Genomic DNA, 24,688 nt, shown 5'->3' with positions numbered 1-24,688 from the left:
GACTTTATTTAAGCTGCAGGCTTCAGTTCTGCCCAAGAGCTTGGATACAATTTGGCCGAGTGATTCCCTCAGGTAACGCTGTGAGAATGCTGCAACTGCGCCAATACGAATAAATAAACGAACGAATGAACAAATAACCGAACAACGAAGTGGGCGGGGAGCTGGTCTGAGCGGGAACCCCGGGCTGAGCGCGGCCCAGCCGGTCCCGCCGCGCAGCCCCGTAACGGCCCCAACGGCCCGAGGAGGCGGCGGGAAGGGAGGGGCCGGCCCATCTCAGCCCCGCCCCTTATCTCCGCCCCTTTCCCCGCCCCTTCGCCCCTCCCCTTCGCCCCGCCCTCAGCCCCACCCGCTTCGCTGCGCCGCGTCCGGCCGCGAGGTGGCGCCGCCCCGCCCACTCCCCGCCGCCTCTTCAGCGGAACGCGCGGCGCCGTCGCGCCGGTACCTGGGGAAAGCGGGTCGTGCTGCCGGCCGGAGCCTTGAGCGCGGCGCACCCGGCACGAGCGCGATGGCGCGGAGCGGCGGCAAGGTGAGGGCGGGAGGAGTGGGGAGTTGGGGGGGGGGGCTCCCGGGATCCCGGCAGCCTCCGCGCCGCCGCCGGGGCTGCGTGGGCGGGGCGGTCCCTAACGGTCGCGGGGCGCCCCGGGCCGGGGCGGGCTCGGTGGGCCCGTCCGTGCCGCGAGGGCGCCGGGCCCCGCCGCGCCCGAGGTCCCGCCGCGCCCTTGGCTGCGGCCGCCTGGGCGCAGCCGGTGCCGTAGGGGCGGGTGTGGGTGCGGCGCACCTGCAGTCGGTTGTAACGTCGGTTGTTTGGTGTGTGCGAGCAGTGCCGCTGGCGGAAGCGYTAATAACATGTATCAGGGCCTTTCCGGTACCGAGACGTTTAGGGTGTTCGCAGCATTGGGCTTGTTGSAGACTAAGATGCTGTCCTGGCTGTGTCCTGGGCCTCTTGTGCCTCGTGTTCTCAGAAGTTCCCAGAACACATGGAGAAGATGTTCGGCTTATGGAGAAGATGTTCTCCTTAGCCTGAATGAGACTTCCTAAAAGAGCTTGGCCAAAATACTCTCATGGCTATCTTCACTAGAGGGATTTGTCCCATTAAGCAGTTGTGATAGCTGAGGAGCTACTCGAGGAAGAGCACGTCTTGGTAATACCCCCTTCAAGACCCACTGCTGTGAAAATTGTAACAGAGGGGTTCAGCAGGGCTCTTCTTGGGCTCTGCTGTGCTTGGTGGTGCCCAGCTGCGCCTGCCTGAGTGCTGGCTGATGCCCCGCCGGCAAGGAGCCAGCCCTGGGCCTGCCCTCCTCATTCCTTTCCTAACACAYGTTGAGAATGCGTTAGCGAAGTGCTGCACTGCTCTGCCTTAAGGTTGGTGCTGTACACGTGGTTGAATAGGTCTCGTTATTTCGTTTATTGCTAGCTACTGATTTTAGAAAGCTCATGCTGGTACTTAAAAAATTGCGTAGTGTTATTTGAAAGGAAAAGCAGGAGATCACTGTTGTTTCCAGTTGAGGATCTTGGAGYTCTGTACAAAAAGTGTGTTTTTTATTTTATTATTTTTTATTTATTTATTTTTAACTGCGTTCTGGAGAAGAAATGTAGCTGAGTAAAATGCAGTTACTCCTCTGAAAAGAAGACTGCAATGCTTGTTTTATTTCTCTTAATTTTCTGTTTTAATGCCCTGGTTTTAGCAATGTGATTTATGCTACTTGCTCTCCACAAGAAAAAATACTGATATGTATTTAAAAAATGCTTAAGTTAATGACTACAAATGTAAACTGACTCTTTGTCATTGCAGTTGTAAAGCAAAAGTTTCCCTTCTGACTTTTATTTGTTTCAATGATGCAGTTACTGAGGTCTATTAAGATTAGCAGAGCCTGTGAAAATAAAATTCAGATGAGCTTAATAAAACTAGTTAAATGGGCAAGTCACTGTATGTGTAAACATGCTGTAGATCGTAACCAAATCCTTTAGGTAATTATGCTTCCCTTGGCCCTTTCATGTTCTTATCAAATATTGTATCTCCTTTTTAGGCAGCTGTAGTGCTGTGTCTGGATGTGGGCCTTACAATGGACAATGCTGCTCCTGGAGAGGAGTCTCCACTGGAACAAGCCAAAAAGGTTATGACAAAGTTTGTGCAGCGACAGGTACTTGTGACTTTATTTTTTTAAACACTTGTAAAAGTGGGAAGGAAACATTATACTTCACATATATTTGTGAAGTATTTTCCATTTTTCTTAATAACTGAAGCAAATGAGAGGTAAGAAGTTACTTTTCATGCAGGAATAACAGCTGTACATAATTTCGGCTATAGTTGTGTGGATGAGATCTTATGTATTGATTGGCCACTCTTTTTTTTTTAGGCCTGAAGAAGTTTTCAGGAAAAAAGAAGAATTTTTTTTCCTTTCCCCAGGTTTTTTTCAGCATTCATAAGATTGACTGTACTGAAGACATTTGGAGAAATAAGTCAGCCAGTTGTATTTGCTGTACCTCAGATATCCTCATGTTTTGAAATTGAAAGTCTTTTTAATTTGATATCTGAGCAAACGAGCTCTGTGTATGATGACATTTTGGTAGGATTATATTTTTGATATCACTGCAAAGTTAATACACTGTAACTCCCCCTCCATTGCAGAATTGTTTCACTTTCTTGTTTATCTGACGTAGGTATGTATGGATCTATCTGTGTTTTTATCTCTGTTTTCTATTTTCCTTTTYCTAGGTTTTTGCTGAAAGTAAAGATGAAGTCGCTGTAGTTTTGTTTGGCACAGATGGTACTAGGAATGTCCTTGCTAGTGGGGATCAATATCAGAACATTACTGTACACAGATCACTGATGCTGCCAGACTTTGATTTGCTGGAGGATATTCAAACTGTGATTCAACCAGGCTCTGAACAAGCCGACTGTATCCTTTTTGTCCAAGATCACTGCTTAAACTGCTTCTGCTCCGGGGAAGACAGGAAGCACCGTTGTGAAATAGGCCTGGACTTACCAGTGAAGTTGTAGCCACAGACAACATGCAGCTAATTTGATGCTGTAAATTAGTTCAAAACCAGATTAGCTGCTTTTTGACGTTCTTTTAAGGTAGCAGATGGAGCCTTCGCCTCAGGGAATTGTTGCTCTTTTGAGTGCTCTATTAATTAGAGAGGAGAAAAAAAAGATAGTAATAATACAGTTATAGGCCGCAAATAAGGTATATGTGTTAAATATAGTGTTGCAGAGCTCAGTGCAGCATACTTTTTCATTAAATAAAACTGTTATTGACAAAATATATATCTTATGTCAGCAGAAGTATTAGAAGCCAGACAGAGCAGAATACACTGGAGAGTAGGCAGAGTTTTTTTGCTATGAAGTATTTCTAATGTAATCAAGTATCATTTATTAATTTAAATAGCTTATTCTGTAGTTAACTGTACGAGATGTAGAGTTTCAAAATAAGGCTATCTAAAGAGTCTTCCTTTGTAAGTTTTATTTAAAAAATGTTCCAGTTTTCCTGTTGTCTTTCCTCTTTCTGTGAAGACATTAACTTTTTTTCCTCCCCCCAGTGTGAACAGAATAGGTTCTGTTCAGAATGTCAGAGCRCTTTCAGAGAAGCCAACAGCCAATCAATTGCATGTTATCATAAATAATGTCATAATCTTTTTTGATTGAACATGATGATAAAAACTTATTTGCATTGAAAATTATTCTGAGAAGGAAATGATCAGGAGATGCAATCAGCTATTTTAAAGGAATATTAACACTTACAAAGGATACTTTGTATTGAAAATCAAAATAAATTTTGTTTGTAGATATCAAATAAGATTATAATTGCAAATATTTGACTTTTCTTTCATTGGTCTTCTCAAGCCTGTCATGGACAGCTAAAGGATCAGGCCCTGAAAGAGTCTTTTATTTTTCCCCATCAAATAAATGGGGAAAAGATCCTAAGATAAGCACACTATATARGGACCTCTTGCATAGTAGGTACTTAAAGAATACTCTGTTCAAAAATTGTCTGCTTACTTGTTAAACCTAAATACACTTATATTTTTCTCTAGGGATGTGAAATTAGAAGAATGTGTCACTTGGTGACATGATTCATGTTTTAAATGAGACTTTTCTTAATTTACTCAGTTCTAGATGCAATTATTGTATGCATGGACTTGCTTCAGAGGGAAACAATGTAAGTATGAAACCTGCAATCTTCAGCAGAATTCTGAACTCAAGCATCAGAGCTGATCTGACTTCTTGTCAATACTGCAGAATTGTGTAAATATGGAAGATAATGTAAAAACAAAATCACTACATGATTCTGTCTCTGAAGACTCTTCAAGAGCAGTTTAGCTTTCCTAGGTAATTTAAGATCTTTCTGATTCAACTCAGGATTTTGCAGTAGATATGTGAATATTAATGTCATTGTATAAGCCAAGAAAAATTTACTTAAAATAGTATCATCTTTCTTGCTATCTMTTCTCAAGAAATGTTAATTCATATGGTAACAGGTGTAGAAAAATGTTAAATTTATCGCAGTAATAGCACGTTGTAAAAAACAAACCTTCGAAAGCCTGGGTTTCTTCAGCTTGGTAAAATAAAGGCTGCTGGAAATRGATGTTGGAGTGTAAATATACAGGACGGGGAGAAAATATGTAATAGGAAAAAACTGTTCAAGACAATGAATAATTTTGACACGATCAAGCATTATAAAGTTATCTATTAATATACTTAGAGTGTGAAAAATATGTTTTCTAACAATTAGTGTRTTGGTGTTCCAATAGGAATGCAGAGCAAGGGAAAGAAGCTTAATTCTTAAAGTGAAGATTGAGCACCCTTGGAAAAGATTATGTGGTSTAAATAAGATTGCTAAGGAGTGGACTCAGTGATGCAAGCTTGTGTTTTATGAATAAAGGCTGTTCTGGATGGAAAACTATGCCAATTGAACTTTTAGAAGTGCCTTGTGAATTGAATTTATAAGTGAGTGTGAATTTATAAGTCTTGAAAGACTTATAAAGTGTTTAAACTGATGTTTAAAATACATCCAACTTTCACAGGGACAGAACATTCAGTATAATACATAAACAAACTAATATGTTTCAATAGCATTAGATCTACATTGAGGAAAACTGAGATGATGCCACTTGCTTTGATGTAGTTAATTTATCTGATCATAGGACTATGTACCTAAATTTGAGTGGAATGTGTGTATGTGAAAGGAATATAAAAAAAAAAAAAAAAATTCAGTAGTAGTAAGAGCAACTTTACCAGATGTAATTCAATCATATTTAAAAGGAATGTTCTTTTGTTGTTCTTTGTTAGAAGTTTATTTCAAACTTTTTGTGAGTAAAGAATTAAAACATTATATTTTTGGTTTATGTATACACATGCYTATAAAAATATTCTCTTGTTCTTTTAAGAGGAAAAAAATATGAGAAGGTACACATTGAAATGTTTACAGACCTCAGCAGTCCTGTCAGTGAGGATCAGCTGGAAATTATCGTTGCTAACTTGAAGAAAACGGGAATTCTGCTTCAGTTCTTGTAAGTACAGAAGTGGTTGTTAAGTGCTCCCATTTTCAAAGGGAAATCATTCTGTCTTTAATAGCCATCTTAATGGACCGACTGAAGCGTTGGTGATGTTTCTATAGAGAATTAGCAATATGTAAGATGATTGTTCTAAGTAATTATATGGATATATGATATTATATGGATTACATAGTGTGTGAGTTTAAGCTTGGAACCAAGTCTCCTTGTTTAAGTAATGTAGCAGTACACATTAAAAATAATGATTTCTTCTCTAGTTATATTTACAGCTTACTTCCCAAGTTTGTAATGGGAAGCAAATTTTTTATACCAGTAGAAAAACGGGGAATGATGAGGCAAAAATCTTGAGAAGCAGTGGTCCTGTCATGGCAACAGTCTAGACTATTTTAGATACAAGAGATACGAAGTGGTGCAGCAGATATGTGTGTATATATGTGCTGTGTGTGTATATATGTGGTGTCGAGGGAAGYGAGGAGGAGGTTATGTTCCCAATGATGGGCAGGACCAACAGATGGAATCAGTATCTTGAGCGCTATGACCAGAATCCCTTGTTTATCTTAATATAGGTACTGATCAAAGGAATCAGTAGTGATATCAGAATCTATTAACTGTTGCTTGGAAAAAAATAAAAATTTTTGTTTTGTCTTTGACCTTTTTAGTGCTTATTGTCAGAGTCCAACATTTTATGGGGAGCAACACTGAATTTTATTAAATTTGTTCATATGTCTGCATGATGACTGCCATCTCCTTAGATAAGGATATAATAACCTATATATGAGCATAGAGAAAAGGTTGTCTAAGGGAAAAGGTAGATGGGAATCATCTGTGTGAATATCCTGAGTGGATCTTCCACATAAAGTCTTCTGTGCTTGAGAGGGTGAATGTAAAAAATGTCAGGTTATTCTCATGTTCTGCATGAAGCAAAAGGAGGTGTGCTCGAAAGGAGCTTTGGCACGTCCCATCGAGTTGATTTGAGCTATTGTTGGTATGTTGGCAGCAGAAACGCAACACCATGAGCCTGCCTGTGTGCTGTCAGCCAGAGTATGTGTATCTTGGAGACTTGCTATCTGCTCTGATAGCTAGTGCAGCTTAAAGCTCCTGCTACCTTGTCTCCACACAGGTTTGTTGTGCTGACTAGCACAGATGCTACCATCACAAGTTTGTGTTGCGTTGAGGGTCCTGTGAGACTCCTGATGCATCTTTTCATTTTTTTTTCTCTGCCTACAACATAGCACTGGAAAATCCCTGTGGCTACTGTAAGCACTAGGGAAATGTTGTTGTTAGTGTCAGCTATGGTTTTACACCCTGCCTCCCAATCTGCATAAACAAATACTGCTTTGAAAAATGCCTATACAAATACACATTTCTTGGGATGCTGGTTAAAAATCATTTCTTGCTAAACCATATTTTTCTGTTAYAACCTGTTTTTCAGTTCTCATGCCCTGGTTATTGATCAGGTTGTATCTTGTGGCAGGCAGTTGGTCTTCTTYCCTGCTGCAGAGTGTGAAGCACACAGTGAGCACTGTGTGGCTTTGGTCATTACACAGCTCCTGTTCCAGTAGTTTCTGAGCAGTATGTAATGAAAATAGTCCAACTTCTGTGAATCAGGAGTTTGAAGCTTTTTGCTTCTATACTGGCTTTAGAATACAGTTTTCCTATGTGCTTTATGCATTGTTACCTCTGCTTATTATATGTTGTTCCATAGATAAAAATTTAGTATGGACTAATAAGGTAAAAGTAAGCTGAATAAAACGTAGGTTACTTTTTTGACCACTTAGTGCAGTGCTAGAATCCTTTTACTTTCTTAAAATGTGGTTTTTGAAGCATCTGGATGGTCTGGATCAGACAAAAGAGCTGAGAATCTCCAGGCGTAGTCAGGGGAACGGAGCAGAGTCACGTGCTGCTTTCTCTTCTGTGACTATTGTGCTTAGTTAACTCACAGTTATAATTGGAAGAGCAGCAAAATTGTGTTGTCTGCAAATCCTGGCTACATTTTTTGTTCTTATTCTTAAAATACAGGAAAAATGTCATTTTTGAACAGAAACTAACCTAGTGTTGTAAGTTACTAAAATCCCATAAAGAGCAACAATATTCCAGAACTATTTAATAGTCCTGTTGCAGAGAAAGACCTCTGTGGCATTTAGAGCTGACCTGGAATGCCAGGCCTGGAAAGGCCTTTGATGGGTCACCTAAACCAGCTCCCTGCCTCCGCCTGTGCCAGCTCTGTGTATGTCACTTCAGAACAGTATTTGTCTTAATATTTTTGTAAATGTCTCCAGTGATGGAGACTCTTCCATCTCCTCAGGCAGCGTGTTCCTGAGATTATAGTTGGAACTGCTTATATCAGTCCTTACCTRTATTTTACCTTAGTCCTTCATGATGGATTTTGAGGGAAGGCTTAATACGAAGAACAGACTGTTGCCTCCTCTTCCACAACAGCTTTTATGTAGTTGTTTCCTAACTCCTTTTGGGAGGTGCATGTTCTGCTGAAGTGTGATACTTGTGCAATACACTAGCCAAGCCATTGCAAATGCCGCGCAGACCTAAGGATTGCTTTGTGTTTTTTGCAAGCTGTGTGGCTCTGTGTACATCTGACTCTAGCTAAATGTATAAAGAGGGACTCCTGATACAGTTCTTGATTCATTTTGAGTTATCTTAGTTCAGAAGATAAATAAGTAACTGCTGCTTCTTGTGATCTTAGCCTGCCATTTCCAGTGGATGCTGATGATGGAGGTGGAGATATTGGTGCACATTCTCATTTTCACAAAAACTCTTTTGCAAGAGAGGGGATAACGGAGCAACAGAAAGGAGGAATCCGTGTGGTAAAGAAATTGATGTGTGCTTTGGATGAAGGAGGAGGGCTGGAAGAGATTTACACTTTCAGGTAAAGTTGGCTAATCTCCTTTATCACACTGTAAACTTATTTTCTGGTTTCTTCCCACAGATGATTAAATTTAATAGTTTATTTAATTAAATATTAATTTATTTAATTAATATTAAATATTTAATTTATAAATAAATAAATAAATATTTAATTAAATATTAATTTATTTAATTAATATTAAATATTAATTAATTTAATAATTTAATTAAATATTAATTAATATTTAATTAATATTTAATTAAAATTTAATAATTTAATTTTGCTTTCAGTTTCACTCAAGTCTGAATTTTATCACTGTACATCCAGTACCTTTCAAACAACTTTTTTAGCAGCTTTAGGAAATGTAGAAAGCTTATGAATTTCATTGGGAAATGAATTTTGTTACTTGGATATCTGTTTTAAAAAAAAATTCTAGGAGGGTTGGAGTGTCTTCTGAGAGAATGTTTCAGTGAGTGAGATTTCAGAAGTGTGTTTATGAAAGAGTTGGAATATGTGACATGGTGCAGGTAGAACATTTGCATTTAATGGTAGCTTTTGTTTCTTGGTTTCAGGCTTCTTATAGCTCACTGGTTTATCAGACTCCCACAGACATTTTGATTAACGTCGTTTCTTGAATCCTGCTCTTTAATCACAGACTGCTGTGTATTTGTGCCAAACAATATACTGTTTTAGCTGTATTCCTAACAGGAGAATTGAAAGATTGATATCTCCCTAGTGAAACAATAAAAATAGGTTTATGTCTGGAAAACTGCTGCTAAAGCTGTATGTGAGACTCTTCCACACATTCGTTAGTTGAGAAGCAAGAAAGCTGCACATGTGCTCCAAATGATGTCTTAAAGTCTGATTTTTRCCTTAATAGTGCTTTCGACCTGTAATTATGAAGTGAGCTTTTACAAAATATTTTCAGGGATTTTTACTTTGTAGCTCCACAGTGACTGTCGCATGTAATATTTAGTTGTATGGGATCATTAGGTGAGAATGGTACCTGTGGGTTTGTGTATTGCTATTTATTATTTACTTATGGGGATTCTTTCCATYGCCCTGCAAAATTGTTCTGCTTTATCTCAGCAGCCAGATACTGTTATCTGAGCATTAGTAGGAACAGGTGGAGAAACCCAGGAGCGTCACTGCCTATGTGTTCCGTTCTGCCCAGCAGAGCAGCCTGGCTCTTTCTGCAAAACACTAACAAAAAACCAAAAAGCTTACTGCTTCAAGAATCTGAAAAAAAGAAATGCAGAAAAAGAGAAAAAGCAGCATCTTTCTGGGTCCAGTTACTCTTAAGGATAATATGTGTGCATGAAGCTACTATGTGGTTTGCCCCTTCTTTGTGTTTTCTCTCACAGACTCTGATACTGTATAAGCTGTCTTTGTGCCATGATTTTAGGGGAAATTCCAAATCTCTGGATAAATAGACATTTGACTTATAGTTTAAAGCTTTTGTTGTTGAAGAATATGTGAGGTTTCCAATGCAGTTAAGGTGCTTAGCCAGCCTTAAGAAGTTAGCCTTGCAAAACTGTCACGATAATTTACCAAGTCAGACACGCTGCTTTCCTCTTTTCATTATTGGTACTGGTAATTTAAAAAAAAAAAAAAAAAAAGAATAAAAAATAAAGATTTGATTCTCATGAAAATTAATGAGTCTTTCCAGGAAAGAAAGTGCAGTTAAGGTTTTGTCTTGTTCTATGGCTTGATAATGCCTTTAAGGTACAGGGGGGAGGATCCTATAGCAGTGTAGCGAGCAAGGAAGTTGATGCTCTGGAATTCTGTCAGGAAGCATTAGATGTTTCTGCCAAGTTTCCCTTTTAGGGGGAAGGGTCTGGGGAACAGAGGACAAGAAACATGTTTTAAAACAGGAATTTAAGTGTGTATTCGCTAGGCTATAGCGGCTCCATAYGTTCTGATGTGAGGGAAGGTTTTTCTTCTGCAAATAAAAGGAACAAAGGATTTGGAAATTCAGCTAGCATGATGTGGAGGATTTTTTTTTTCCACTTGTCTTCTTGACTGTTATGTGTTGCAGTAGTTCTAGCAATATACTTAAATATTTTTAAATAAATGCATAACCTTCAGCTTTACAAAATACTATTGAAGTTTTGTTAAATTGTTTGTCCTTAGCTTACAYTCTATACTGATATCTCATCAGAAATATCTCTTCCATCCCTCAAGGAAAAAAAAAAGTCCTTATAAAATCCCAGCTCATTTTCTGCTTTGATTTTTTTCATGCAGTTAGGATTAAAAATCCTCTTTTGAAGAGAATGTAAAATTGAAAGAACAAGTTAAATCTTGTAGTAAYGTGTCAAGTGGTGATGTTAATTTCTGCCTGAACTACTGTATATCAAGAGAAGTATATTTAGGTGTTTATCATGATGTAAGATGGTGAGGTCAATGCTGTTTTACCTTTGCTTCATGGTGCAGTGGAGACAACATTTTCTTTGTTCTTCATCTGCACTAGAATTTCATAGCAAAATGGCTGAAAGCTGTTCTCAGATGCAAAGATMAAACTCGCTTGCTTTCACAATAATAATTTTTATTTCCAGCTTCTTAATTYTGGACTCCATTGCTTAACGGTTTCCAATTTTGGAAATAGCTTTTGAAATAAAATACTAGCCTGCTTTTTTTTCCTTCTGTTTTATAATGTTGCGTATGTACTATTTGGACTACAAATATTCCAAGCAACTTGCTTCATTCTAGCAGAGCTATGAAAATAATGAGTTCATTAGTACCATGTTTAAAAGAATGACAGAAGTTACTTCTCGGACAAAGTAATGTTAATGAAAATAAGTCTTTTATTCATTTCCACTGTAGAAAACATCTTGCCACTTGAAAGCCTTTTTTAACTTGGATTGTTTGACCAGCTGTATGTCTTAATTGGGTGAGGAGCAATAAATGCAGAACGTTTAATAAGCAATTGTATAGTTTCCCCCTAAGACCTGACGTACTGTTTTTAAGCCTTAATGTCACAGCATCATAAAGATTTGAGCAGGGAATGATTTACTGTTCCTCCTCTTTTGTTCATTCGCTCCTTTTGTACAATGAAAAGATTATTCGTGCAGCCTATTTTCTAATGCTTTATGCAGTCTAAGCTGAAACAATTGGGCTTCTGCATCTCCCAGGAGAGAGTGTATTGCCTGTAACGTTTTATTACAGTTCACCAAAGAGTTCATTTCAGTTTTCTCGATTCCCTCATTTAGAGAGAGCCTGGAGCGTCTTTCGATGTTTAAGAAAATGGAAAGAAGACCTGCGGCTTGGCCCTGCCAGTTAACWATTGGATCTGATTTGTCTATAAACATCGTGGCCTACAAATCTGTAAGTTAATAAAATCGTATTCCTCGTGTACCTGGGCAGCAAGTTAGGTGCTACAGCTTTTTTTCCTTAAAGCACATAAAAGATAAAGCAAGATCCAAAATAGCTAAGGTAGAGATTTTATGTGTAGAAGCCAGTCCATCTAATGCTGTGGTTCCCACAGCAACTCTGTCTTTATCACATTGGACACATATGTAAAGAATTCATTATGTACAGAAACAGAAATAATTCCTATCTACGATATGACACTTAATGTTTCTTCTGAGCATGGGACACTGTAATTGTTAGAACAACAGCTCGTAAGACATCTATTGTTATTTCAGACTTGGAAGAACATGTGTCCTTTCAGCTCGTTTGATTTCTGTAGTGTTTGCCAGAGCATATGCAGTCTGTTTCCCCTATATTTTGTATGGGGTTTTCACGTAGTGTTGRGGAGGGGAAGGAACTATGTTTAAAAACAAATTGTGCAAACTCCTGGTTACTGCATAATTAGTGTGGCAGGGATGATGGATGTGGTGAGATGGAGATTATTTGGCTTGTAATTTGAACCTCAAAGTGGGGCCTACCCAATAGTGCAAGGTCTCAAAAATATGCATTACAAAGTTGAAATCTTCATGATTTCTGAAAAACAGGCTTTCTAGTCCTGGTAGAGCTTTCTGATGACAGTTTTCCATTTATGTTTATTCAGGAGTATTTTTAATTTTATTAAGATTTTCTGTCCGGCCTGTGTGAAGCCCTAATAAGAGTCCCTTCCCAAAGCTGTTTACAAACTGCATCAGTGGACCTTGAGAGAATGAAAAACATGAATGAAGCAACTAGCCTGAGGTCATATGRCAGTTAAGATGTAGGAATAGACTTGCAGTATCTGCTCCTCTTGTCTCTTGTCTTCTGAATTCTTCACAGATCTCCATTTTTGTTCTCATTTAATGGGTTCACCATCAATCTCATTTGAGTAGAGAAGAAAAGGAAGTGTTTTTCTTTCYGTGTAGTCTGGCAAAAGTCACTTGTTTCCAATATTTACTCATTCTTTCTCCTCTGGGTCCTGTAATATAATTTGTATTTCTYTGCCTTTTGGGGAAGCTTAACTAATAGGATATTTTTCATGTCACAGTATAGTGACTCTGATGCAAAACTCGAGCAAACAAGCTGAACAAGCATGGAGTCTTTTCAACTCTCTGTTTTAATGATGTGTCAAAAAATGTGAGTGCAAAGAGGAGGAAAGTAAGATGGGGTGCAAGTAAGTCGTCCTGTGACCAAAACATGCATAGATTGTCTAGCCTGTGATTTTAATGAATAGGACAAGTATGTAAATGCTACAGTATAGTTTGAGCTTGACAGCTGTCTTGCAGCTGAAACAATGTACTGCAAGCACCATGGTAGCAGTCAGTCTTAGTCCATTTTTGATAAATAACCCAGCACTGAGTCAAAATTTTTGTGTAGCTTTTGCCTGTGTGCGTATGTTGGTTCTTTTTTTGTTTGTGTGGGTTTCTTTGTTTTTTTATCCAACTGAAATGCTAAATGGATATTTCTTTTTTGAAATTCYGGCATAAAGCTTACAGAAGAGAAGATGAAAAAAACTTGGACAGTTATAGATGGTAAAACCCTCAGCAAAGGTGATGTGCAAAGAGAAACTGTTTACTGCTTAAATGATGATGATGAGACGGAAATTCAGAAAGATGATACTATTCAAGGTAGGATATTTCTGTAGGCACCTTGAAGGCAAACCAAAGCTTAATGGCTTATATTATTAAATTTCCTAACTTCTTTCTTTTGTCAGTATTTGGAATAATAATAATAATATCAGTGTAACTTGAAGGTACTACAGCCTTCTAAACTGTGCTCTCCAGAGGAGCTCACCTCTGTGTTCTAGTGAGTAGTGATGTTACCATTATTGTTTTAAGCTCTTGAGTTGTACTGAGGCAGTGCTATGAAAGCTACTTACGAATTTCCAGGTAAGGAAACACTCTATTCTGCAATTGGGAAGATAAAACTATTAAAGGAAGTGTTAATGTTCCAGAGATTGTTTAAATTCTGAGAGAGCTTTGATTTAAAGAAGTGGTATGCAGAGTACTTGACATGGTTAAGATAATTACTCATAACCTTCAACTCCTCTGGGTGAATTAGATTTATGAGAAAAATAAAGACCTCAGTATCAGTATGAAGTAGAGTCTACTCGTTAAAACTGAGTCAAGCAAATATGTGTAATTCCTTGTGATTCTATAGGTACATTTTAATTATTTTTTCTTTTTTTTTGCTGTTTAAAACCCACCAAGTAGTGCAAATGTGTTGTAGATGGGGAAAACTATTCAGATTATAGTATAGAAAGTGCAACCAAAATTTTTGAATAAAATGTTTTTTAAAATAAATTTGAAAATCAAGACATTTTCTGTTTTAAACCTTTCATTTGTAGCATTCATAGATCTTTTTTTAGCAAGAGTATATGAAAATACCCTAACTTTGTTCGTTTGTTCTTCCTATAACAAACAAACAACAAACTAGTAGTCTGTTCATATAATATAATTTCAAATCTTTTGCCAAATAGAACTTCCTTTTGATAGGAAGTATATTTTAGAGCATATATTTTAGAGCATATGTATCCATTCTCTGTTGATATTCTGACTGCCCCACTTGGTGAATGATTGATGATTTTAAAGCGGTGACCAGTTCAAAGTTAACTAGTGACACCAAAGATTTACCTATCAATGGTGTGATGCTCACTGTAGTTAAAGGACTGCTTCAAAGAGCTGCTTTCAAGTCTCATGGACTCTTATGGACATCATCAAAAATACCACAAGACAATATTCTGCCCCTTAGCAGCCTTTCTGAAACTTTCTTTGGTCACTTGGTTTTTGGTTTTCAGGAAAGCTTGAATGCATATAGGTTCTTTTCCTGGAGTTTACATATAATTGTGTGTTTACATACATTTTGGTTTATATGTGTATATATACCTATATATATACATATATATGAGAAGTGTAAAGTATGTTACAGAGAAGATCCTGTATCTTGAGGTTAGGGTATAAGGAGGTGCAGCAGAGCATACCCCTGAGAATCAGTCATGTTCCTGATCTGTGAAAGCATCCCTGAGATGCAAAGGCAAGGGAAGTGGTGTGCAGAAGTGGTCCCTCCATTTCTGTATTTTAGAGCACTTTTAGTTTTCTATCATACTTGAACAGGCATCTCCCATCACTAGCGTGTGTTTATTTCTCAAAGTTCTGTATGTTGTCAATTGCTGTATGTGATTTTTGACATGATTGTGTTGGGTTTTCCAACTAGTTTGCAGAGACTGTTATAGCCCATTTTCTTAAGTTTAATATGTGAACATAATCTGGGTAAGACGCTGCTCTTCCTTATTTTCATTCCTGCTATCTGCAAGAGTAACTATTTCTGTAAAATAATGAAATAATGTGGGGCTTTTTGTTGTTAACAGGGAAAGTAATTTGATAAGCGTGCATAGAGTGTAGCTGTGGGGCATGCATACATTGTTAAAATATTCAGAGAGCTAATTTCAGTGTTAGAACTGTAGACCCATATGCTTACCAGATGCTCTTCTCCTGTTCTCCAGGGTTTCGCTTTGGGAGTGATATAGTTCCTTTTTCCAAAATAGATGAAGAGCAAATGAAATACAAAACTGAAGGAAAATGTTTTTCTGTTTTGGGATTCAGCAGATCCTCTCAGGTATCGTAGTGAACCTCTTCACATTCAGCATACTGGGTACTTGCAGACAATTGGTTGAGGTTTAGCTTCACTAAAGTACTGCTGTTGCATTGGGTTCCAGTGACTGGGAATGCRGCACCTGCCATCAGAGTGAGTTTTACTTGCTGACTGTAGTAGATACCAGCACTGTGTATTCTTCTGATGAAGAAAAGTTCATAAATATGTCTGGGCCCTTGATTAAAACAGAACCACTGATCTTAAAGCTCGACAAATAGGCTGCAGCTGTACTTTACTATTTCTTCTCAGTAGCTTGAGAAGYGATGCAGATCTGCAACTAAGGATGTCTCTGTTCTGTTCAGGTTGCTCAGAAACCTTCTTGGGCTTTGTCCAGCCGTGTTGCTGCTGAGCGTGGTGTGTTTTTTTTCAACTGCTGTCATTAAAGACCTGGGAATCAATTGCATTCATTCTTATTTTTGTAAGGACTAATGTATAAGCAGTGACTTTCCTCTGGCGTCTGCTATCACAAAAATTAAATGTAGCCAAAGGTCTAGAGTGTAGGTGAGAGTAAAGTCATTCAAGATCTGTGCGTATTTCAACAGATGCCTGCTGTTAGGCATAGAGCAGATACTTTACTGGTGGGGTTAATTTTGGCTGCCTTTCAACTGGAAATTGCAAGGAACTTCAATTGAGGCTGCCTTTCAACTGGAAATTGCAAGGAACTTCAATTGAGGTAGTACCTTTAAAAGCCATCCAGCACAAGGTGGTTTCCTACTAGAAAGCTGAGGTTTAAGCACTGGGAAAGTCTAATGCCAAGGCCTAGCAACCCTTTCCTCAAGTGGTGGAAGTACAGGAATGTGAGTGCCAGGAGTTGTTGGAAATGTTACGGTGCCTCCGCTCTTGCTTCTTCAGGATACTGCAAAGGGTGGATGAAGCTCTACTCATCTTGCAGGTCACTGCACTCAGTCCCCTTCAGCACCAAAACTGAAGTCCCTTAAGGAGATCATAGGGCAGCCTTGCTCCTGCTCGTCTGAAAGCCTCCTGTTCTTTGAAATGTCACACTCGCTATGCAAAGTAGAAACCTTGAAAGKCTGAGAAATCATTATCTTTGCCAGGAAAAAAAGAAAAGCTAATGGAAAATGGGAATATCCATGGGAGCTGACTCCCAAATGGATGCAACTCCACGTTTTTCTGTTCAACTCTACATGTTGCATAGAGACCCTTGGAGGACTAGATATGCCCTTAGACTGTGTGCAGTGGACCTAAGCGCTCTGTTAATTGAGGAGCCAGGGATTTAAGCTCTTTTAATTAAAAGGGAAGCCAGCCTAAATGGGTTGGCTATAATCCGTTTGCTACTTGAGGACATCCAGACATCCAGAATTTAAAGCTGGTAAGTAACGCAGTAGCTTCTGTACTGAAAATGCCTGATCAAGGGACTGTATCATGCTTGAGCTTATAATACCTTAAACTGATTAGGGCAGAGAGATGTCAGAGACTGGCAAGTTGTGGACCAGAAGCCTGATCCAGCCATGGTATGTCTGAATGTAGGGTTTCAGGGGGACATATTTTTGCAAYTTTTCCACATTGTACTAGCCTGCAGCTGGATATTACTGTCAGTATCTCATTCTGCAATATTTCCTCATGTGCTATGTTCTCTTACTTTGGAGTTTGGCCTATTATTTCAGCCTAAAGTCTGACCTTCACTAAAATAGGAAGCAGTTAAGAGGAAAATGGGTGAGAGGCATCATGCTCTTGTTGGTGAGCAGTCCTTTCATTCATTTCAGGACATTTTTTTCCACCATTGGATTGTGGTGGATATATGTTCAGACTGTCTGAATAGGATTATTTGTAGGAATAAATTTTAGTTCATGTAAATATCCCTTAAAGAATTCACAAATTGTTTGCAAAACAATTTTTGCAATATACCAAACAATGTTGCTTTTGGTAATTTTAATATGTACTTCACCTATCTCTGGATTTTGTAATAAAAATTAATGTGTTCTCTTGTCCTATAAACAAGAGTGTGARTAATTATGCCCAACAGTAGTTGTGAAAATCTCAATGGAATGAAAATTTTCAGATGTCTTTGAAAGGCTGAAACAGTATTGTTAGGTAACGGTATTGAGAAGTTCTCTACTAAAACTAGAATTTTCCAGATCTGTAGTTTTCTTGTGTTCTGGTTCCTGAATTTTACCATTTGGAGTCATAATCCTAACACTATTCAAATGTATGTTTTAGATTAAATTGTTTCATGTAAAAACTTTGGAGAAAAGATAATTTATTATTAACTAGAGAAACTGGAGCAGCTCCAAATGCATAATTAAAGAAGGAATAGAACCACCTCATATTATTTTCTCAGTTATTCACATCCCTCAGGAAAGAAGATCAGAGRCCGCTTAAACTTTGATTTTTAATTTATAAGCATGCCATGTAAATCAAGAAATAATACTTGAAAGTACTATAAAAACTGTTTTTGGCAAACAAAAAAGAGGTACCGTGATGTACAGATACTTACACTATAGCGAACATAAAAATGCCTGAGTTCTTTAAGATGGATGAGTAAAGAATAATTGCAGCACAGTAGTCTGTGTTCAGGAATCCTCTTTTAATCCAGAAACAGATCTGCTCTGGGGGTGTGTTGTTACCGACTTCAGCAGTGCTATGTTGATGCCCACTGTCTCCAAGCTACCTGAAGTTTCATTGTTTAGCATTTTGAAGAGATTTTCTTCAACAAAGCAAAATCAATTTTTTTTTTCCTGTGTGTTTTTCTTGTTTGTTTTAGCTTGTTTGTATCTTTGAGCATCCATTTGGCACATCTTTGCTGGCAAAGTTTAGACAAGGCAGACTGGTAACACCTGAGATTAGCATCGTCTCTCACTGCTTCTGGTCAATACTGCAGAATATGACTCAATACCTATATTGTCTGATAAATTCAAACATGAAAAATATGCAGGACTTGCAGGAATTAAATTYTGCAGCTTTTTCACATGAATAGGATCTTGGTGGTTTCATAACTTAATCAGTCCAGTTACCTTGATCCAAGCTGAATGTCATTAATGTAACACGTGGCCATTTGCATCTGCAGGTCCAGAGGCAGCACTACATGGGCAACCAGGTTCTCAAGGTCTTTGCAGCCAAAGATGATGAGGTAAGGTGAACAAAAAGGGTTCTGTTGTAGGAAAGAAAAAATAATAGCAGTACTTGAGATGGTTCTTATGGTGTGAATAAAACAAATATTCTTAATGCAGTTTAGAGAAGTTTTCATCTGTTCTCCTGACAAGGTCAAAGGAGTTGAATCAGATTCCAAATGGGTGCAACATCACATGAATAATGAGAATCTGGTAAATATTATGTATRTGTAAGGGCACAGAAATTGAATTGATCTTTAGATCCATTCTCACATGGAACAAAAAGTTGTGCTACTGTGATACTCTACAATAATTCAGAGGTCTGATGAAAGTATTAGAAGTAAAACTTTAAAGCACTCTATTCCATTAAGGGTCCAACTTGCCTAGCTTTGTCCTACAATATTTCTGATATTTTTAGATAATATTTTTAATTTTTTTCAGGTGCAGCGGAAATTCTTTGAGTTAATTTAGTAGGAATTCAATGTATTTCAGCAGATGTTACTGAGAACTGGTGTGATTTTGCAAACTTTCTTTTCTTTTTCAGAATGCAGCAGTTGCTTTTTCTGCCCTTATCCATGCCCTGGATGAGTTGAAATTAGTGGCCATAGTACGTTACGTTTATGGTGAAAGATGTAACCCACAGATTGGTGTAGCCTTTCCGTTAATTAAGGATGCATATGAGGTAATATTTAACTCCTACTGTTCTTTAGAGATCCTCCTTACCGATGGTTTCCTAAAATGATTTAATAAATGATTATAACTGAACCATACAAATTTGCAGAATTTTTTTTTTTTTTTTTGCAGGAGGGAGAGGGGGTGATTTTGCAAGATAATAACAACTCAGGACAGATAGTTTAAAATATATTTCTTAGGAAGAAAAAGGGGAAAATCATGTAATAAGTTTGTATTAGTATTCTCTATAGCATAGAGATAATATAAAAAAAAWTCAGTAAAACTTGAAATTTCATTTTGGTGTCTTGGTTCTCTTTTTTTAAAATAAAAGGCCTTTTCCTTTTCTATGGATAGCTCTAGTGCACAACAAAATCGTATCTGAAATAAAATTGAAAAAAATTCTGAGAGGCCCAAAGCAACACAATATTTCAGAATTTATGCAGCATATGTTTCCACTGATCTTACTTATAGGAGACTATTCAAAATCTAAATATGTATAGCGTGGCTAAGGAATGACTAAGGTGGGGGCGGACATAAGTCTTCAGGCTTTTGAAGGGTATAAACATAAAGGATGGAAAGGAATTATTTAGGGTGATATGAGCTGGAAGAGGAATTTGAATAAAGAAAAAAATTCATCTGAGAATGTCAAACAACTTCTAGATTTCAAATTCGGTAAGCTATGATAAAAGCTCCTAGAGTCYCCATTGGATGGGGTATTCAAAGCTTGACTGAATGGAACTTTTTACAGGAAACCACTAAGAAAAAGAAATTGGGTAAATTGAAGTCTACATTCAACCAGTACACACCAACAGTTTAGTCATTGCTGTGTTTTTAAGCAATCTTTGTTTTATTTTGCTTATAGCTTGTTCTATAAATCTTTTGGTTTTTTTTGTTTTTTATACATTTCTGTGGTGGGGCACTTCTAGGGAACTTGAGATTTTTCATTTTAGAGTCGATTGTTTCTTTTTAAATGTTTCTTCTTCCCTTCATTTCACTTAGTGTCTCATCTACGTGCAACTACCCTTCATGGAAGACTTAAGACAGTATGTGTTTTCTTCCTTGAAAAACAACAAAAAATATATTCCTACAGGTAAGAGCCCCCTTTCCATCTGGACAAAATAATGTACTCCTTTTTCCTTAATATGGTCTAAAATAGTTAGAATATTTGACATTCCAATGGAAACACAAGTTTTGTGATTATTTTGACTTAAAATCAAACAAACCTCACCAACAGCCTTTTGCAAATATGTCAAAGTGATGTCATCCTGAAGTGTAAAGCTAGTGTCAAAACTTTAGCTTTGCGGTTTCACATTTGCAGGCAATCTTTAAAAATGCCGCATTTAATGAATCCTGGCTTGGGTTAGGTGATTATTAGTCTTGCAAGATCTCTCTGATAGAGCTCTAACATCTTTGGTCTCTGAATGCATTTGTACAGCTAACTGGCTGTGGCTTATGGTGGGGTCTATAGCCTGTGCTTAACTGTCTAGAGCAGAGGCATCAGCTTCGTTCATACAAAGCTGATCCAGCAGCCACTTGCAGCGCGGGCTGTTAATGCAACACCAAAAGGTCAAGACTGCACAGTATTCTTGTCTGARAAGTTTATTTTGTTTTTTTAAAGCATGAACTGGCTAGATTCATGTGGAGGCATCTGGAGAGAATGTGCAGGCCCACAAGCTTAACYCGCTGTTGTCAGATTGTTTTCATAGCTTAAATTCCCTGGAACTTCTTTAATTTGTTGTAGGATGATATACTCAATGGGTGATGGCTAGTCGGAATGGTGAGATGTTTTTAAGCCAGGTCCTAGTTTCTTGTCCATAACCATCAGTTTTTGAAAAAATCTAACAGCCTGTCTTATCAAAGCAGTAATTGACTATCATGACAAAGCAGTAATTGACTATCATGAACTGAGTTATTTTACAATCCTAACTTTAAGTTGTATTTAGTTTTTTCAAATCAACTGTTGTCCTTCTTCCAAGAGATCTAGAACCTTCTATTACAAATAAAAACATCTTGAAAAAGAAGAAAAATGGCAGAAAGAATTAAGGACTTCAAAACAAAACTCCAAAGGCCTCATAACTTTAGATGGTTGTTCTTAAGTAAAGCAGGATTTTTATTACTGTATCCATTATCCATATTTGTCAGTATGTCTATAACTACATTGRCATCTAATGCCTTTGTTGAAATCTCCCTTCTTGAAATGGATCTTCGTTTGTAAGTTGTTTCAAGAAACAACCATCTGCAAATGTGTTTAATTCCTGTTATCTTAGCGGACCAGCTATCAGCAGTTGACTCGCTGATTGATTCTATGAACTTAGTTCATGAAGATGAAGATGGAGAAAGTTTTGAGGACCTGTTTAAGCCCAGCAAAATCTCGAACCCTCATTTTCAGAGACTATACCAGGTGAGATGATGAACTATATGTTGTATTTTAAAAATGTCTTTTTCATTAAAACTGTTMATCTTTCTGTCTTCTCCAGCTATGATGGAAATGATTTGCTCTGTGAAGAGTATGATTTAAATTCTGTTGTATGTAAGTAATGTGTAGTGATGGTTTCTGTGTAGTTCCTGGCGTACGTTTTATTTTTAACATTTCTGGCTACGAAGAACCCAGAAAAAAGTATATCAACTCACACGTGCTGAGATCTTCCACAGCATCCTGGAAACTCGCTGGCACACAGAAGTGAGAACTTGTCATGGCATCTTAAAATTGTGTTGCAATGACCATGATGCAGGTATACACACAGCCTTCAGCTTCTAGGCCAAGAGAGACATTGGCTGAAACTTGGGGAAAATCAAGCTTCTTGTTCTGTGTCCCAGGAACTCTTGAGTGCAGCCACTTCTCTATTCATCACTGCATCTAGCAGTGTTTCGARAACAGTAGTCTAGGGTAAAACTGATTGGAAATAAGTAGTTAATAGTGTTACCATATTCTGTATTTTACAGACAAACAGAACAGTTCACACTACTTGTATTTACGCTGTCTGCGTTTTGGTTTATATTCTTTTTACATCATAAAGTTTTTCTTTGCTTTCTGAGGCTAAGAGACTGATTATGCGTTGGGATTCAAGTGTTCAAAAAAGATGACACAGCAAATTCAAAAATAAAGACAATTACGATGCAATTTCTGCAGCTGCGGAATTGTTGTGTACAATGCCATGGAGAGAATTGTGTAATKACACTCTAAAATTGACCAAAAATGGCATAGGATCTATGTTTATAAAGTCTCAACAATTCCAAGTGATCTTTTTTCACTTTAAAAAGTGGTTTTAAATTAAGAAAGATCACCCTGGCTTTCAAAAGTCACAATGTCTCTTTCTTTTTTCTTTGCATTATCAGAAATAGCGAATTTGGAGGACAAATTTTGGTTTCAGGATCACGAGTAACCCCAGGGTCTTCAAAGCCTACTCTGATTGACGCCTGAAGTACTAAATGTTCCCGTTTTAAATTCTGCCAGTCAGATTGACAAGACAGTGTGCAACCCAAATGCAGGACTCGGTCAGCAAAAGATTTTGCTGGGGAAGAGCTTAAAATGGATTGACATCTACATCACTTGTATTTTAGGAAGGACTATAAAGCTTGGATATTAGGTAGCAAATATGATTTTACTTATACATGAAACACATAGGAGATAGCAACATAACTGAGAAATTCTAGGTACAATGTGAATTTTCTTTCCTGGCATTGTCCCTACAGTTAAGTGCTGCTACAAGAGTAACTACTTATCTTGACAGTTTTCTTGAAGAGTAATAGGACTTTTAAGGGTGAATGCTACTGATGGAAAATGTGTTTATTATTTCAATATATTAGGTAGTATGCAGATCTGTCTGTACTGTTTACTATTATAAAGCCCTGTTAGCACTTATCCTCTTATTCAAGTACTTTTGGTTTTTTTAAATAAGTATTGCTGTTTATTTCTTAGGTGAGCTAAAAACAAACTTTAAATTATGTTCTCAATGTAGCCAGTAAATCGATCTAGTTGAACAAGGTAGATTACTTGGAAAAACAGCACTGAGGAAGAAATGAGTTCTTCCTCCATTTCCTTGTTCTCATGCCTCATAAAGATACTTTGAATAGCAAGCAACAAGAGTCAGAATTTAAACAGAAACATCAAGCTAAAATATCTCTCTGGAAGCGRTAGTGGGCATCAGGAAACAACCAAGTGGGTGGAAAGTTGCTAATGCTTGCTGGGTGGGAAATGGGGAATATCCTGTACCCACAGCTTCAGCTGCATTTTTGACTTTTTTTCCTCTTCACTTTTCTCCACAAAAGCCTGCTCTATCTTCTGTGACTTTGATGGTGCCAAACTTCCAACTTCAATGTTAAAGTTGATTCTCTTCAGTACAGCAGTGGGAAGTGTATAGGACATTAGGGAATGAAATGCAATGCATTTTATTTGGTATCCAGACAAATAAGTTGTTCACCACTGTTCTCTACTGAGACAGACCTGAGCGGTAGATTTGGGGTCAGGGTAGCCTGCAGCACTGGGTAGTTCCTGGGATCCAGCCAGTCCAGCTGCAGAATCCACGTCTAAAGGTGCTGTAATGGCTGTTGCTAGACCCCATGAGAATGATCCTGGAGGACTGAGCTTGTTTGTAAGTAGATGGACTGTTCAGTGATGATGGGATGTGTTTTCTACAGGCGGGTGGAGAGGGACAGGAGGTCGCTTGCATCAACTCCTGAACGTCACACCATCTCTTTCTCCACTGCATGAAGTAGATCTGTTGGARGGTCGTTTTAAACTAGTCACAAACGCGCTGAACACTAAGGCACTTGTGGTGAGATCCAGTTCAGGAATGTTTATCCACCCGCAAGCTAGCAAACTGCGTAAGCGCAGTTGTTTAAGCAYGTTCCGTAATCCCTGAAAAGGGAACCTTGGAAAATGAATCATCCTGCTTACTTTAGATGTCACAATTGAAAGTTATGATTTTGGAGGATGAGTAGAGAACTCAGATGGGATGCTTAATACCAACAGCTGTATATTATTACTCATGTTCTGCAGCTTTAAATACTAGTCTGTTCCTGCAGGCTGTACAGAACTGCTGGGATATGTTCTTTAGAAAGTATTTTCCTGGATGCTGGATGGAAGAGAATGGGGCGGATGCCTTTTTGTAGTTTATTCCTGTCTATTCAGGCATTTCTTCTATTGCTCATTACTGTCTTGCTTCAGTGTCTTGCTGTCCAGTGAAGGTGGGAGAGCTTCTTGCTGGAAGAAAGAGGAAGCAAGATTAGAAGCGGCTGATGGGTTAAAATTTAAGATCAAGTCTAAAGTTGCTTTATCTCCATTTATTACGTCAGGTTTCAGAAGTCATCTTCTGCTCTGAAAAATGGAGTATATGGAGGCTGTGGCTGCTTTTCATTCTGCCCAACTATTGCAACTACTCAATTGGGAACTTGAGATACAAAAGCAGTCACAATAAAGGACTTGCTTTTTTTTTTCCTTCATGGGTTTAAATCAATTCCCTAATGCTGTTTAAATATTATTTTATTCCTGTATCGCAAGAGCCATTACTGCAGCTCCTAGCAACATTTTTACTTT

The 24,688-nt window shown here is 38.0% G+C and overlaps 1 protein-coding gene across 5 annotated transcripts in view; it reads left to right on the top strand.

Annotated features, from left to right (window-relative positions):
• Window positions 1-451: 451 nt before the first annotated feature.
• The window catches only part of XRCC5 (X-ray repair cross complementing 5), a 42,362-nt gene continuing 18,125 nt past the window's right edge, over window positions 452-24,688 (top strand). The window contains exons 1-13 of one of the 5 annotated variants that reach the window (XM_026053721.1): window positions 452-526; window positions 2,028-2,141; window positions 2,717-2,900; window positions 4,112-4,160; window positions 5,389-5,511; window positions 8,216-8,398; window positions 11,587-11,701; window positions 13,251-13,389; window positions 15,264-15,376; window positions 18,438-18,500; window positions 19,025-19,162; window positions 20,152-20,242; window positions 21,420-21,553. In XM_026053721.1, coding sequence (XP_025909506.1) covers window positions 506-526; window positions 2,028-2,141; window positions 2,717-2,900; window positions 4,112-4,160; window positions 5,389-5,511; window positions 8,216-8,398; window positions 11,587-11,701; window positions 13,251-13,389; window positions 15,264-15,376; window positions 18,438-18,500; window positions 19,025-19,162; window positions 20,152-20,242; window positions 21,420-21,553 — 1,467 coding nt within the window. In that variant the 5' untranslated portion in view covers window positions 452-505. Of the gene's footprint in view, window positions 527-1,320; window positions 1,363-2,027; window positions 2,142-2,716; window positions 2,901-4,111; window positions 4,331-5,388; window positions 5,512-8,215; window positions 8,399-11,586; window positions 11,702-13,250; window positions 13,390-15,263; window positions 15,377-18,437; window positions 18,501-19,024; window positions 19,163-20,151; window positions 20,243-21,419; window positions 21,554-24,688 lie in introns of those variants that run through there. The other 4 variants (XM_026053728.1, XM_026053734.1, XM_026053742.1 and 1 more) reach the window with 4 other exon arrangements.

This window comes from Nothoprocta perdicaria, unplaced genomic scaffold, assembly GCF_003342845.1.
Source record: "Nothoprocta perdicaria isolate Ctin4 unplaced genomic scaffold, notPer1 scaffold_0, whole genome shotgun sequence".
Classification (NCBI taxonomy): domain Eukaryota; kingdom Metazoa; phylum Chordata; class Aves; order Tinamiformes; family Tinamidae; genus Nothoprocta; species Nothoprocta perdicaria.
This window is presented reverse-complemented; position numbering and strand designations above follow the sequence as displayed.